Below are 14430 nucleotides of genomic sequence, written 5' to 3' on the forward strand. Positions count from 1 at the left end.
ACACTCTTTGAAGTGTTACAGCCCAAAAGGTGAAGGGCCAGCTGAATAGTGAATGGTGGAGCACCATTCCTTCCTTCTCACTGCTCCTCATTGCATATCCCTGCCTAAAATTCCCCCTTAGCTAACAATACACATCAGTGCGACAAGTTACATGTCTGGGTCCATCTAGGCCTGCAATGTGACCTGCTCATATCAGCTATTTTGCTCATATTTGGTGAAAGCACACACACAAAAGAAAAGGGTTTCTGTGAAACAAGGAGAAACATGCCCCTATTTCCCCATCATTAACACCCAGAGCCCTTTTGTCAGCCCCACACCATCACATGAATACCAGGATAAGCAAGGGGGAAGATCACAGGGAATCTGGAAGCAGACCTCATCTGTGCAGCTGCTGGCAAGCAGACACCTGCCCTCTGTGGCATCAGTGCTATGGCTGGGCCGGGCTGCAGCTGTGACCTCGCTCAGCCTCAACAAGTGCAGAGGTGTGCACAGATCCCGATGATTGTACAGAGGAGCAGTCAATAAAGCTCTGCTGGACAAGGATGCACAACTTGAGTTCCGTTTTTAACATCTGGGGACAGCAAAACTTGTTAGCTTCCTTTTTTTTTTTTTTTTTTTTTTTGTTTTAAGCAAGTTTTATGTCAAGAGTTTTTAATATATTTATTTCAAAACAATGTTTTGTGAAAGAGTACACTAAATAGCATATATCTGTTCTTCAGCCATAAAACACGGACTATCAGCTTCAGCTCAGCACAGATTGGGGCTGCATGCACTGAACATCATATCTCAATAGGAAGGTCTTCATGCCTGTCTTTCTGATATCAAGGATCGTGTCTTCTTTAGATGACATGACCCTGGAGGACAGAGAGAGAGAAACCAGAAAATCAAATGCTTTTAATTAAGGCTTCTTGTGGTTTGTCCCACACACTCACCCAAGCCTGTCACTGACACAACATTTATAGTTTTTAGCAAGGAGTTTGTTTTCCTGCCCATCCACCAATTCAAGTGCATAATCTCTGCTCGTGGGAGCCCTGAGACATGCCAGCCCATATTTGGAAATAAAGCAACTGGATTTCTGCATCTCAGTGAGAAACTTGCATATCCATTCAGGCACTTTAACCAAGAAACCTGAGAACTGCACCATTTATTGTCTGAAACAGATCTACTACTAGCATTATGTTGGGCTCAGAGGGCATCACAGAGCCCATTACTGAAGTGCCTTTAAATTCTGCTAAGAACTGCTGGGAAGACAAGGCAACTCCAGGAAGCAGAACAGTAGTTCTGTTTTGACAAATCCTGGCACCCTGAGGTCAAATAGATGACAGCTTTGTTATATAAACTACTTGCCCCTCTGGGACCATCTTTCAGGAGTTGACTAGTCCCTGTGACCCCTGCACTGCTTTCTGCCCAGCCAGGCTCTACTCAAGAGTAGTTAAGCCTGCCAGATTAGAGGGCAGATCCAGTACAACTGGTCAGGCCTGACCAAAAAGAATGAACTTGTGGACTTCTAACCTGTCAAACTCTTAAAATTAGGACAGAGCATGTTTCTAAATCTGCCACAGAAGCTGTCAAAGAGCTAAACCAAGAGTGCTGAGTGCTGGTAACTGCTTCAGTTGGTACAAAGAGGCTTTTCATTCACTGGGATTAAAAAAGGTGACTCTGCACACTACACTGTACCTCAGGTCTTAATCATCAATGTACTCAAAGGGCTCTGGTGGTTCAGGTTCTTGCTCTTCTTCCTCAATCTTCGGACCATGAGCTGCCACAGGTTCAACCAGCTCCTCCATATCCTCACTGGTGTCCTTAAGGATGATGATGCCTCCAATGGAAAGCTGCAAGATAAGTGCCATGAGCATTTAGGGCTGCTTGCCTCTGCCTCATGGTGGAGTGTTTGTGGCCACAGAGTCTATCCTAGGCCATATGAGACTCCTCAGCAGGAATGAGTTTCAGAAAGCAAAGCATCTGACACTCACCTGAATCTCTGCCTCTGATAAGGGCGTGGAACAGGTAGAGTCTATCCAGGCTACTTTTTATATTTCTTCTATCTAGGTCTCAGTTCAATAGAAAGTGACATCTGGATTCACAGCTTTACCCCATTCCCAGGCTGGGGCTTTCCACATGAAAACTAATTGAACTGTAATTGCTTTATAAGGCTCATCTTTTCAGGTTTACAATACTTAGTGAAGCCTCTCTGTGTAGCTGCATCCCAGGAGATTCTCTGAAACAGAGACTAATCTGATCACCAGTTTCCACAGAGTGAGGAATCCTATTAGCAGAACCTCACAAAAACAAAGGGGAATTAATTATAAAGATCACAACCAAACATCTTGGCAGGCTGAAACACCTCTGGGAGTGAAACACAAGGCACAAAGAGGCAGTGCTGTGTCACGCCTGGCTGGGATCAGGGCTTTGGCCACAGCAGGATTTCAGGCTATAAACAGCATTTCAAAGAGGTCTTTTACTCTGGCATTCCCCAAAGCACAGCAAAGGTCCAGAACGGCTCCATTCCAAGAGGCTCCCTGGTTACACACCCTAATCCCAGCAAAAACTGCACTGTTCTGTTCTCTTCAAAACCTATTTATGGGGCTTTAAGGCAGGAAACTGAACTCCCCCACCATGGACTCTGCTTCTTTTGAAACTGAAGCAAACAGACACATTTCAGTGAGTGGACATTTATTGGAACACATAGCAGATCTTCCTAATCCAAACAGCAGTTGGGTCACCTCGTTTTAAAGGGTAGAAACTAAAAAACCCTTCCACTGCTTTGCTAAAGGAGATATTTCAAAAGGGAGCAGTGCACAGAGAATTCCAATGTGCTGATGGAACTCCAGGAAATCCATTTATTAAAAACATCACTATTTTCCAGGAAAAAGTATTACTACTACTGAACACCATTTTCCCATGCGTAATCCTGGAAATGGGGTTAAGTCAATCATGTTATTTCTTGAACAAAAATAAAGGACAGAAGACTTTGACTCAGGAGATTTACAGTTCAGGAGCCAGCTTATCAGATTTGCAATATATCTGAGCATCTCACAGAGAAGTTAGTTACCCCTTGGGCTGAGTGCTAAAAGACCTTCTTCATTCTCCATCTGACAATCACATGCTCTCTCTTCTCTGTGTTTACAGGAGCTGAAGGAGCTTTTCTAAAGCCAGATGTAACTCAATAGGAAATATGTTCAGTGAAAAAAGCCCTCCATGTAGGTATAAATTCCACTGCAGGGTAATAAAGCTCTAGCACAAGTTCTAATGTATTTCACTGCTTTGTCACTGAACCTGTACAACTTCTCAGCCTATTTTAAAGATCATGGCTCAGTCTTTATGTTCCCATCAATGTCATTAATACAAAGAGTATGTCCAATTGATTTTGAGGCTGCACATTTCATACAGGTACAAGAAGAAAGAAAAATAAAGCAGCATTAGCATGGTGAAAAGGTTTGCAGCAGCTCTGACTTTACCCCAGCTAGAACTGCATGTGATCATTTGCAGAGAGGGACATTTATAAAAGGAAACACGACAACAGCAAAGCTGCAAATCTCTGCAGCACATTCCAGTGCTGCACCAGCTGTGAGTTCTCATGTACACACAGAACTTCTGGGCCTTCCACACAAGCCCAGCACTGGGAATGCTCTGCTAAGTACATGGACTGGGAAGGTGACACTTACTGGTTTGAAAGGCTGGTACCGGCAGCTCTCTGTCATAGTGAGAACTTTGAGCTGAGCAGGCATGACTCTGGCTGGGTTGTCCAAAAGCTGGAAGTTGGGTTCAGGCTCTTTTTTCTTTTCTTTTTCATCCTTCTTTTCATTCTCATCCTGTGGAGGGAGAAGAGAAGATCGACATGATTTCAGCAGTAACCTCTAACCTTTCACAGTTCAGCAGGGTATTGTACAGTCAGACAGCAATTCCAAAGTGTGGTGAGAAACCATTCTTTTGCTGAGGAACATGCTAATATTTATTTATCAGCTGGCACAGAAAATGCCAGCATGGATCTAAGGGCTCTTGACAAGGCAATGCCTCACTCTCAGCTGCAGATGAAAGCAAGTTCAGCGAGAGGTAGCAGTGGAACAGTTTAACCTCTGCTTTCCCTTTCTCCTGCCTTTTCTCACTCACTCACCACTGTTTGTCACAACTGAAGATTCTTTAATATCATTACCAAGCATATGAAAATTGCCAAAATCTGCCCTTGTATTTTTGCAGCTATAAAGCTGTCACTGACATTTCACAGTACTGGTAGTGATAGCAGTTCACACAAAATAACTCTACCTCAGCAACTCGCTAGGGAATTACAGTGAATCCCTCCCTTATCAATGACTCAGCAGCTAGAGGCAAAAAGCAGAAGGAAAAAAACAAGCACCCTTTACATACTTAAAAAGGTGGGTCATTTTTTCTCCTCTTGCTCAAAAACATTTGAATAGCAAACAAAAAAAAAAAATGCAGAAAAGATGGGAACAACCAATAGGAAACTATTGGGAACACCACTAAATGCACAGCACGTCCTGTAACAGCAGACAGGACTTTCTCTGGCATAGCAGCTGCTCATTGCTGTGCAGATCCTTTGGAAGCTATGGATTACTAGTCATACAACAGACATAAGAGGGAAATGGGAAAGCAATGATACCTCTAAAACATTAGGACAATAGCAAAACACTCAACTCAAACACAGCAGGTGGCAGCAAGCTCCCTGTTTACTATCCTTGGTTTTCTGCTCAATTCAGCCAAAGAAACCTTGCAAAAATCTGGCCACACACATGGACACAACATGTGAACCCTTTCTAATATATTGCTTCCTCTCAACATCTGCACTTAAATGTAGCTTGTAGCAATTTTAGAAGAAATATACATCTATTCAGCACATTTTGCTTACTATATAGAACTGACAGGGGGTGGAGATAAGTGAGGGTCATTCTCCTAGGTAACAAGACACAGGACAAGAAGAAATGACCTCAGGTTGTGCCAGGGGAGGTTTAAGTTGGGTTTTAATAAAAATTTCTTCTTCAAAAAGATTGTCAAGCACTTGAAGAGGCTGCCCAGGGGAGTGGTGGAGTCACCATCTTTGGTGGTATTTAAAAGATGCATAGATATGACTCTCAGGGATGTGGTTTGGTGGTGACCTTGTCATTTCTGGGGTTAAATTGGACTTAGAGGTCTTTCAAACCTAAAGAATTCTATGGGTCCACAATGCACTTTCAGCTTTACAGTTGTTCTTGGAATATTTCCATTTATGAGCAGGGCACAAAAGAAAGGGTCTTTTGTCACTACTGCAAGAATTTTAGCTGCCATATGTCTACCAAATTACAGCAACCACCAAAGATTCATTTCCCCATTACTCAGCTTGCTCCAGGATGACACATTATTCACAAATGAGGATGACAATTTCCATTGTCAGGTCTATGAGCTGAAAGAAATCATCAGAGGACCAAAGCAATCACCATAACTACTGAGCAGCATATGGAACCTGTGCTCAAACCTCAGCTGGTTCTGAGCTGGGTGTGGATAAATGTTTGGCATTTTTATAGATGGGCAAAGCACATAAGAGACTGCTGCCAAAAAGGTGAACATTTCAGAATAGGAGGTTAAGCATGTGCAAAACCAGAATGTTTAAACTCTTCAGTGCTCTCAAGGTGAATTAGACATGATCAAGCAACTGCTGCAACACTTCTTTTTAAAACATCAGGGGTCCCAAGGATGTGAAATTACTAAGCCTTTTGTGCATTAGTAAGAAAATTACTTGGATAAGAGAGAAAATTCCTCTGCGTCTAAAACCAGCAGGTAATGAAATAATACTCAATAAGGTTCATGCAGTTAAAGGCACAAAAACCTGTAAAAACAAGCTTTTGCCTTTAAGGAAGTCAGTTACTTAACGACACCAAGGAAGATTTATTTGTCAGAAATAACAGATTCACAATTAATAAAAGCAAGCACTCTTGCTTTTAACAGTGCACACACAGACTAAAGGTGCTAACCAGTGTCTGCAGCAATGTGTGTCAGTGCTTTGCTCATAACACAGGTGGCAAGAGGACAGAGGTAAGTGGGTGTCAACTTTCATGACACAACTTCCACATTTATAAGGGTGCGGGGGGAAGAAGACATTTAAGTTTCAATGTGTGCACCCACCACTTCCATCTTTTCCTCTTCCTTCTTCTCTTTCTCCTTTTCCTTTTCCTTCTTCTTGGCTTTTGCAGTGATGGACAGCACAGCAGTGGAAACCTGAATATGGCAACAGATGAGGCATTCAGTGTGACCCAACACAGTATACTGAGTTTCAGCCCCCTAGGCTGGAGTCTTTTGGGAACAAATGGCAGAAACTTTCTGAGAGGGTCAGGGAGCAACAGCACTTGTCACACAGCAATGTGGGAATAAATGTGGGCTCTTGGCACATTTTAACTTTTGACCAGGGAAGTTTAAAGAGAAAAGATTTGTCCAATTCACATCCTATTGAAAAGCAAGAAATCAGCTATAAGCAGTGAGCTTTGCCTTTCATCAGAGTTAATTTCTGGATTCCTCAGTGGCCTGGAAATCTGTCCTGTCCAGCATTCAATTCTGGTAAGATGTTTTACAGTTTTCACACCATGTCATTCATCAGCATGACATGCCTGAGGTCTCCATTGCTCCACAATTGCTCCCTAAGGGCTGCTCTGCCTGCTGCTGTGCTCTGCTCAACAGCTTTTACCATCCTGTGCCAGGAGACAAATTGCTTCCACTATTGTCCCACTTGTGACCCCACAGGTCTCATCTTCTTTTCAATACCGAGATATTCTCAGTGCCACACTCACCTTTTTGCAATCCATGGAGCTGACAGGTATTATTCTAGCTCATGGGCCCACTGCTCCTTCCATATGGGATTATTTGAGAAGTGTCTCACCTAATATTTTCAATAGTTGCACTGGAGCAGCATTTTGGAGCTCAAGTCACAGAAAAGGACCCTGCTGTGCTGGGTGCTGTACATACAAGTCAGTAGGGCATGGAAAGCAGGTTTTTTATTCAATACTTCTGCTTGACCACTTCAGACAAGGGAGGTTGCAGCAATTCAGTAGCAAAGTACTTGTATGCCACAATCAACAGTCCCAGGCACAGCAGGAAAATTTACCTAGAATTCTCTTTCAGAGACTGCAGCACCTGCCATTTTTTCCTTTGTTCTTTAGATTCCCTAGTAGTACCACCAAAGTCAATGTTTATACTAGGAGGGAGAAGAGGTTAGTCTTTACACAGAAAGCCAGCTCAAATACCTTTTCTTTCTCCTTTTCCTTTGGTACCTCAAGAGGTGGGGGGTAGGCAAATGTGGACGGCTTACAGTTGGACTTGTACTGGACTTTTGGCATCTAAGACAAAGAGTTTAAAACAATGTTAGAAACTAGAAAAGCAGGGGGAAAATCCACAGCAGAATAATTACTTTAGCTTCATTTTCCTTCCAGCAGAGGCAAACACAGATCCTCTAAATAATATAAGCTTCCCCTTCTCCCTCTCCGGAAGCTGAGAAACTGTTATCAGTGGCAGCGGTTCAACTAGAACAATGTTATTTAATTATTCTATAATTTGACTCTGGCAAGCTCTCCTAGCCCTCTCCATACACTCTATCCTATTCACACCATGCTTTGTTTTCATGGCTTCAAAGCTTTTGTGGTTTTGATGTTGTTGCTGTGTTTGTGTGTATTAACACAAAATTGGTTTAAGATCTAAGTGAAGATCTGCTTTGTCAATGCACGCGAGGGCAAACCAAGCACTGACATTCCCTTCCTGCCAAAGGACTGTACATTTGGGGGTGAGTTGCCAGTGACACACATTCTCTTACTCTTGGCTGCCTAAGCAAGGGTAGAAAGCATCTTTTGATAGCCAATCTAAGTTCTTAAACACCCCCATGTTGCCACATCCAGAAACTTTTCCGTGGAACTTCCTAGCTTAGTTCTTCAGCACAGGAGACCCAGCATGGTACACAGCTTACAGGGGCTGTACCACAGCTGACAGCTGGAAGTACAGATGCACAAGGAAAGTGCAGTACCCATGGCTGCTCAGTTTAATGTTTAGTCCCCAAGGAATCCAAACAAATCCTCTTCTCCCACTGCTAGCTTTCCTAGGGGAGAACATCACATAATTTATCTGGGAGGCCAGGGGGGCAACACACTTTTTAAAAAAATAACCCTGACCTGCAAGAGTGATAATGAGCTGGCCTCTGCCAAAATACTCTATTTAGAGTTCCTTTCTTTTTAAGCTACTATGAAGTAAAGAGGTCAGTGTCTGCTCTCTACATTTTTCTTGTTCCCATTCCCACCATCAGCTCTGCAATTGAAGCCTGTTTTTCAGATTTCTTCCAGTTAGTACCTTTTCTGGCACAAACAAGTCAAACATGCAAAGGATATCAACAAATCCATGAACATGCCTTGCAGACCACTCGAATATTCCAAGCAAATTTTCAGTCTCTTCTCTCTTCTTGTTACATACCTTAAGATCCTTGTTAAGGCCAATGACACAGGTTGGGGTGAACGCCAGTGACAAAAAGTGTGACAGAGGGAACCAGAACCAAAACTGGGTGAAGACCAAAACCCCCACCACAGAAGGCATGTGCGTATGTCCTGTCCTCGACTGCAGTGAAATGGTTACATTATGGCCCCCTGTAAGGAATCATAAAAGTCAGTGAATTATTCATTCCTGGGTACACCACAAAGACACCTGAGCAATGAATCTCGAACAGTTGCTGTCAAAGGCCTGCACAGGCCACAGTGCTGCCAGTTTCCTCCTCTGGAACACATCTCCCTCCTTTATTGTGAGCTCAGCTTACTCAGTAAAACAGATGTACAGCACAGAGACCGCACTGCTCTACAGTACCCAAACAATCAGGGAGTACAGCCCTTCTTCCATGCTCATTTTGCCAGGATACAAGTTAGACAAAAGAACAGGCAGTGAGAGGGGGAGAAAAAGGCAAACTTTTGCCATAAAGAGTTTTAAAACACAGCATCTAAATGATCCCCAAGACAAGGCTCAGGAGGAACACAGTACATATATAGCCGAGCATATAGAAACTTTTCTTTCTGCAACTGCCTCCCTGAACTATCAGTTATTCAGAAGAAATATGCCTAGGTTTTTATCCTACACCATATCAGTAGGAAAAAAAATGTAAGCAGCAGCAACTTCAGAAGTTGTTTCTAGACATTATCAATCTAGGCTGCACAGAGACAAGCTCCTGCAGCCTTTGCAGAAAAATTACATCTCTGCCAGACAACCAAGTCTTAGATTTGTACTTGCAAAGCAGAAACCCAAACAACTCCATATGTTGATGTAGTGCAGAAACATCCAGCTAGAAACAAAATTGACTAGACTTGCAGACAGAGTGAGAAAGTGTTAATCTGATCTTCTGTCTGCTGATAAACACAGTGCATTGAGTTGAAGAGGGCACCAGGCAAGTCCATTACCGCTGACAAGACCTGGTACAGGGAGGTTAACTTTGTCAAAGCACAAACACCCACTCTTCAGGCCACTTTGTAGCTGAAAATCCCAAACTGGAGTAGCTTTTCCCAGGCTCACACAAACAGCCACCTCAGGCAGGGCCAGACAGCAATGGAGCTGGCTGAGTTTTAAAGACAAACAGAATTCTCTTTTGCTGCCAAAACTAATGAAAGCCCTGACTGAAGCAGTACTTTCATCTCGGGTATCTGTCAGGGTTTGTCCCAGCAGAGGCAGTGGAAGCTGGGACATTTAAATGCCCTCCTGTAGGATGCTCTGCCTACATTCTATCTCCTTCCTCTTCCTTTTGTGGCAGCAATAGATCTCCTGCTGTTTGACAGGAAAACTCCTTCCTGCTACATCTTTGAAGCCAGACAAAGATATGGTCTTGTCTTTTTCTACTGCTAGGTCTTCTCTGCTGCTTAGTATTTTCTCTGATAGCAATCTCTTGCCCTTTCATCTGAATTTGCCACAGCACTGTGGGGGGACTGCCTGAGGTCTTGTGCTATCCTTAAACACGTCAAGCACTGCACACTCATATTTCTGGTCTTCTCCTCCATCTTCACTTTGAACTTTATTTTACTGCATCACCCTGTAAGGACCAGGCCCTGGTTATCAGCAGATATTCTGAATCATGCAGCCCAGTGAATGTTGCACAAGCAGCTTAATTGGACTTTATAAAACTTTTGCACTTTAATTTTCAGAATTTTAACCTATAATTCACAAAAAAACTAGAATTAACCAATCTCTGGAATCTCCTGAATGAGCAACAGATTTAATATTCAAAAGATGCTGTCATGCTACTTTTTTCTGTTGTTTTATACCCACAAACAATCCACCCTCACTCCCAGGATTTTGCAGGGAGAAGGAAAGGTGGGGAGACCTAATACTGCACAATTGTGATTTATCTTCATGATTAAATAGCAGTCCTGACTGCCTGGAAGGGAACACATTCCAGATTTTGGCTGGATGAATAAAAGCTGTAATATGATGCCTGGAAAAAAAATTCAAAAAACACTAAAGAAAAAATTTCAGGGATCCTTGTACTGTAAGGTCCATCTCCCAAAATTCACAGTGCCAGTGGGCAAGGGGGGGTTGGGAAAAACACCAAGTACTAAGTTAAATTTAGTGTCTACTTTTTTCTTATTTTATTAGAGAAAAATATTGCTGCTGGGGCTTATCAATGCCCCAGCAATGGCAATGATCAAATTTTTCAATGCCCCAGCAATTGTAAAGACCAAATTCTTCATTTCCACTTCAGTGCTCCCAGGGTACCCCACTCCTTCCATTAAACTACCAGCCTAAATGGCTGCCTCATGGTCAGAGCAAAAATCCCACCTCCAGTGCATCATTTCCCAGGCATACACTAGAAATCTTGCACTTCTAATCAAACCCTATCATTGGAAGAGAATTAGGCTTTTCTCCTCACCCCACAGAAAAAGAGACAACATAAAACTGAATTCAATTGCCCCAGCTGTGGCAGATAACACAAAGAACATTTTCTTCCTGGCAATAATTAAATTCTATAACTCATTGTTTCAGATAAGTACTTTCAGTTGTATAGGAGGGATAAAAAGAATTTTTTCTTTTAGGAGGCTCTAATGAAAGGGGCAATAGGTTAAGAAAAGGAGTTCACAGCCTTCCCTGAGTCTCTCAGCAAGAAAAAGAGGTTACAGTTGGCACAAATTCCCACAAAGTTTATTAAAACGGGACATTTCTGGTTTCCAAATCATTATACAATACATGGGTGACACAGGAAGCAAATAAGGTTTTAGTTGTATTTTTATGATTTAATCTTAAGGGTCAGAATTCAAAACAGGTCTGTACTGCTGAGAGAAAAATCCCAGAGCCAGCTAGTTTCTGGCTTCCCAGCAACCAAGTGAGTACGGGAACGACCAAAATTATTCTAAGAGCTTCGTGCCAAGAACATTGCTCAGCCTGAGCTCCAGGAGGGGCACCCAGGAGGCAGGAAGGTGGTGCCTGTTACTGAGCAGGCCTGGTCATCTGTGACAGAGCAGCCTGACATGGCCAGCAGGGAAGCTTTTTAAACCTGCTTCCATGAGATAGGTGCAGGCAGCACCACGTTCTTCTCCCCCATGGCACAGCCTGGAGATGCAGAGGTTTCCCACACCCACACCGCAGGGTGCTGTGCCTGAGCCACAGCACAGAGACAAATTCTGAGGCTCCTTTGCTTGTGGCCTTCAGGATTAATCTTGATCTCAAGAGTACAGGAAAAACCAGCTTGTTTCTGCCTATTACAGGGGATAAGGAGGTGCATGGCAAGAGAAGGCCTCAGTACAAGAGACCAGATGGGAGAAATTGTGTTTGGAAACTTGCAGAAGAGGTGCCACTGGCAGACACAGCACTGTACAAATGTTACCTCAGCAGAAGGAAAAATTCAAAACATTGTCTGTCCTCTTTGCTTATAGAAACTGTCCTTAATAGGCCCTGCAACTTAGCCCTTGTGAAATGCTGATGGCCTTAGAGAATCCTCTTCCTGACTCAACATTTAGTCATTAACATTCATGAAATGATGTTTTCTTTGCTAGGAAAAGGTAGCAGTAGTCTGTGAAACTAACAGGGTCTTCTGAAAATACACTGATGCAGTTAACTGTGCTTCCTTCTTTGTGCAACTGCTTTTAATAATCATGAAAGTAGCAAAAACTAGTTATTAAAGATATATATATATATATACTTATATATGATTTTAAAAACTGGCTATGTAAAGTTTTAACAGAAAAAGAAAAATATTAGGACTGGATACCACATGATTTCTGAATTTCTGGAGCAGGTGATGATGTAGAAAAATAAAGAAACAACCTACCATGCTATAATAAATCAACATTCAGGGTGACAAAACAGAGAAAAAATAGAGAAAAATTTAGAGAAAAAATATTGTATTTGTCCAGACTTCTGGACATGAATTCAGCCCCAAGGACTGAGCTGAGTCTCTCCTAGCAGAAACAGGCTGATACAAGCTGAAACTACAAAACAAAATTACTGTTTCTGTAATGAGCTGAAATTCCTTGAAAACTGAGATTTCTTGCTATTGCAACATGACAGGCATAAAACCAGTACCCCATCTCCCAAATGAAATTTGCTGTTACAGTGATTGCAACGAAACAAGTTTAAGAAATTTTAGCAGCTTTTTGTGGAATTACCTGCATCCAAAATGCCTTGTGCCAGGATTGCTCCAAACTTTGCCATAACATCATCATGCTTATCATTGATCACTTTGGAATAGAGCTGCCTGAACTGGCTGACCTGGTTAAAAATAATAAAAAAGAAAAAAAAAAAGAGAGAGATTATAAAACTGACTGCACAAGTCAAATAGTCCATCTTTAGTGGAAGCATCTTCAATTTCTGCACCCTACAATGACATGTGCATTTTTAACAGCTTTAGCCACTGGTATTACAGAGATTTTCCCCACTTGAAGATATCCATATACCGATTTTAAAATATTCAGGATGGATGTGCATTTCCAAATCACATTTTCCAAACCTTATAGGAATACCTTGACAATCTCTAGGGTGTCACTGGAATAAAAGACCAATTGATGAGTTTGTAGTAAGAACTGTTCTGTGTTCTTATGTGACTGACACTGCACTGTAATAAGTTTCCTCCATTTCCTATTGCTGAAAACCTCCAACTTTTTCCATTATTCCTGCACAATATTTCTGCTGTACTGATAATGCCCCTATGAGGCATCATCAGCAAATTTTGCTGCTGCACTCCTGCCTTTTAAGTGAGAATCATTAAAGAAAATATTTAATAAAGTAACAGTTTACGCCATGGTATATTCACCACAATATCTTAAGTACACAGTAAAGGAAGCTGGTAAATCTTTGCTTGTGTTATCCTCATTCCCTTGAACAGTTTCATCTTTCACTGGTTTACCAAGTATTGAAGAGACAGAACAGTACCACATCCAGCAATATCTAGGGCTCTACCATAAATTAATAACTTAGGTCTTTTAATATATGCAATGGAGCAACAATATAGCTCAAGTATAATTTTTGTAGTTGAAAAAGCAGACCAGAAAATCCCAGTCTGCAATCCAGTCAACACCTGGGAAGCCACATCACACCCACAGCATGTCTTATCTCTTTTTAAATTTTAATTTTAATCTAGCTACGCATGTGACATTTTGTCTTTTTTTTTTCTTTTTACATACTAAGCCTTCATTTGACATTCTCAAAAGCAAAGGAGGCATTTTTGAATAGAATTCTTCCAAGATGTCTTTAACAAGCTTCTCCCCACTACTCCCCACTTTGTTCCTGGTATTCCAAAACTCTATCTACATCTGCAGCCACAAAGGAGAAGACAAACTTCTAGCTCAAGGCAGTAGAGCCAGACACTGCCACCAGAGACACCGAGCAGTTTCAAGAATTGCAAACACAGCTGAAGTTTCCAAGCTTAACACCTTAATACCAGACAATCCCCAGACACGTCTCACATCCAAAAGCTTGTGCTCTCCAGGGACACCAGTGACCTTTGCTCAGTGGCACGTGTCCTACCAGGCCAAGCTTCAACACTAGCACTAGGAAGGGGCTTTGGCACAGCCTCCGATGTTCCCAGAGCGTAAATGTACCTGGGATGGAGGCTTAAACACTGACCAAGACACTCAGGACAGCACCCAGCAAACTGCTGGTCCCCATCCATGCAGGACACCCTGAGCTCCAGAGCTGTGCCAAGGGTGGTCAGCACAGAGCACCAGGAGCAGCCTTCAGGCATCACTCCTACCACATGTGGCCTGCTTGGGGAATCTCAAAGCTTTGCAGAAAGCTTTCACACCTGTGAAAAAACATCCATTCATATAACTGAGTCAGTGACATGAGAACTGTGCTGAGAATAACATTTTGTTAAACTGGGATTCATCGAGGTAAAAAATAAATCTTGAAACAGAATGAAGAGCTGTCTGAGGGGATGAATCACACTGCAGGAGTTTCTCAGCAAGGCACAAGATTGGATTCCCCTGTAAAAGCACATCAGAG

The 14430-nt window shown here is 42.3% G+C and overlaps 1 protein-coding gene across 1 annotated transcript in view; it reads right to left on the bottom strand.

Moving 5' to 3' along the window:
* Positions 1 to 641: 641 nt before the first annotated feature.
* PSMD1 (proteasome 26S subunit, non-ATPase 1) overlaps positions 642 to 14430 on the bottom strand; it is a 66772-nt gene continuing 52983 nt past the window's right edge. The window contains exons 19-25 of the mRNA XM_053951482.1: positions 12597 to 12699; positions 8437 to 8606; positions 7227 to 7319; positions 6115 to 6207; positions 3666 to 3812; positions 1678 to 1832; positions 642 to 854 (exon numbers count right to left, since the gene is read on the bottom strand). Coding sequence (XP_053807457.1) covers positions 1686 to 1832; positions 3666 to 3812; positions 6115 to 6207; positions 7227 to 7319; positions 8437 to 8606; positions 12597 to 12699 — 753 coding nt within the window. The 3' untranslated portion in view covers positions 642 to 854; positions 1678 to 1685. The remainder of the gene's footprint in view (positions 855 to 1677; positions 1833 to 3665; positions 3813 to 6114; positions 6208 to 7226; positions 7320 to 8436; positions 8607 to 12596; positions 12700 to 14430) is intronic.

The sequence above is a fragment of the Vidua chalybeata genome, chromosome 10, assembly GCF_026979565.1.
Source record: "Vidua chalybeata isolate OUT-0048 chromosome 10, bVidCha1 merged haplotype, whole genome shotgun sequence".
Lineage (NCBI taxonomy): Eukaryota > Metazoa > Chordata > Aves > Passeriformes > Viduidae > Vidua > Vidua chalybeata.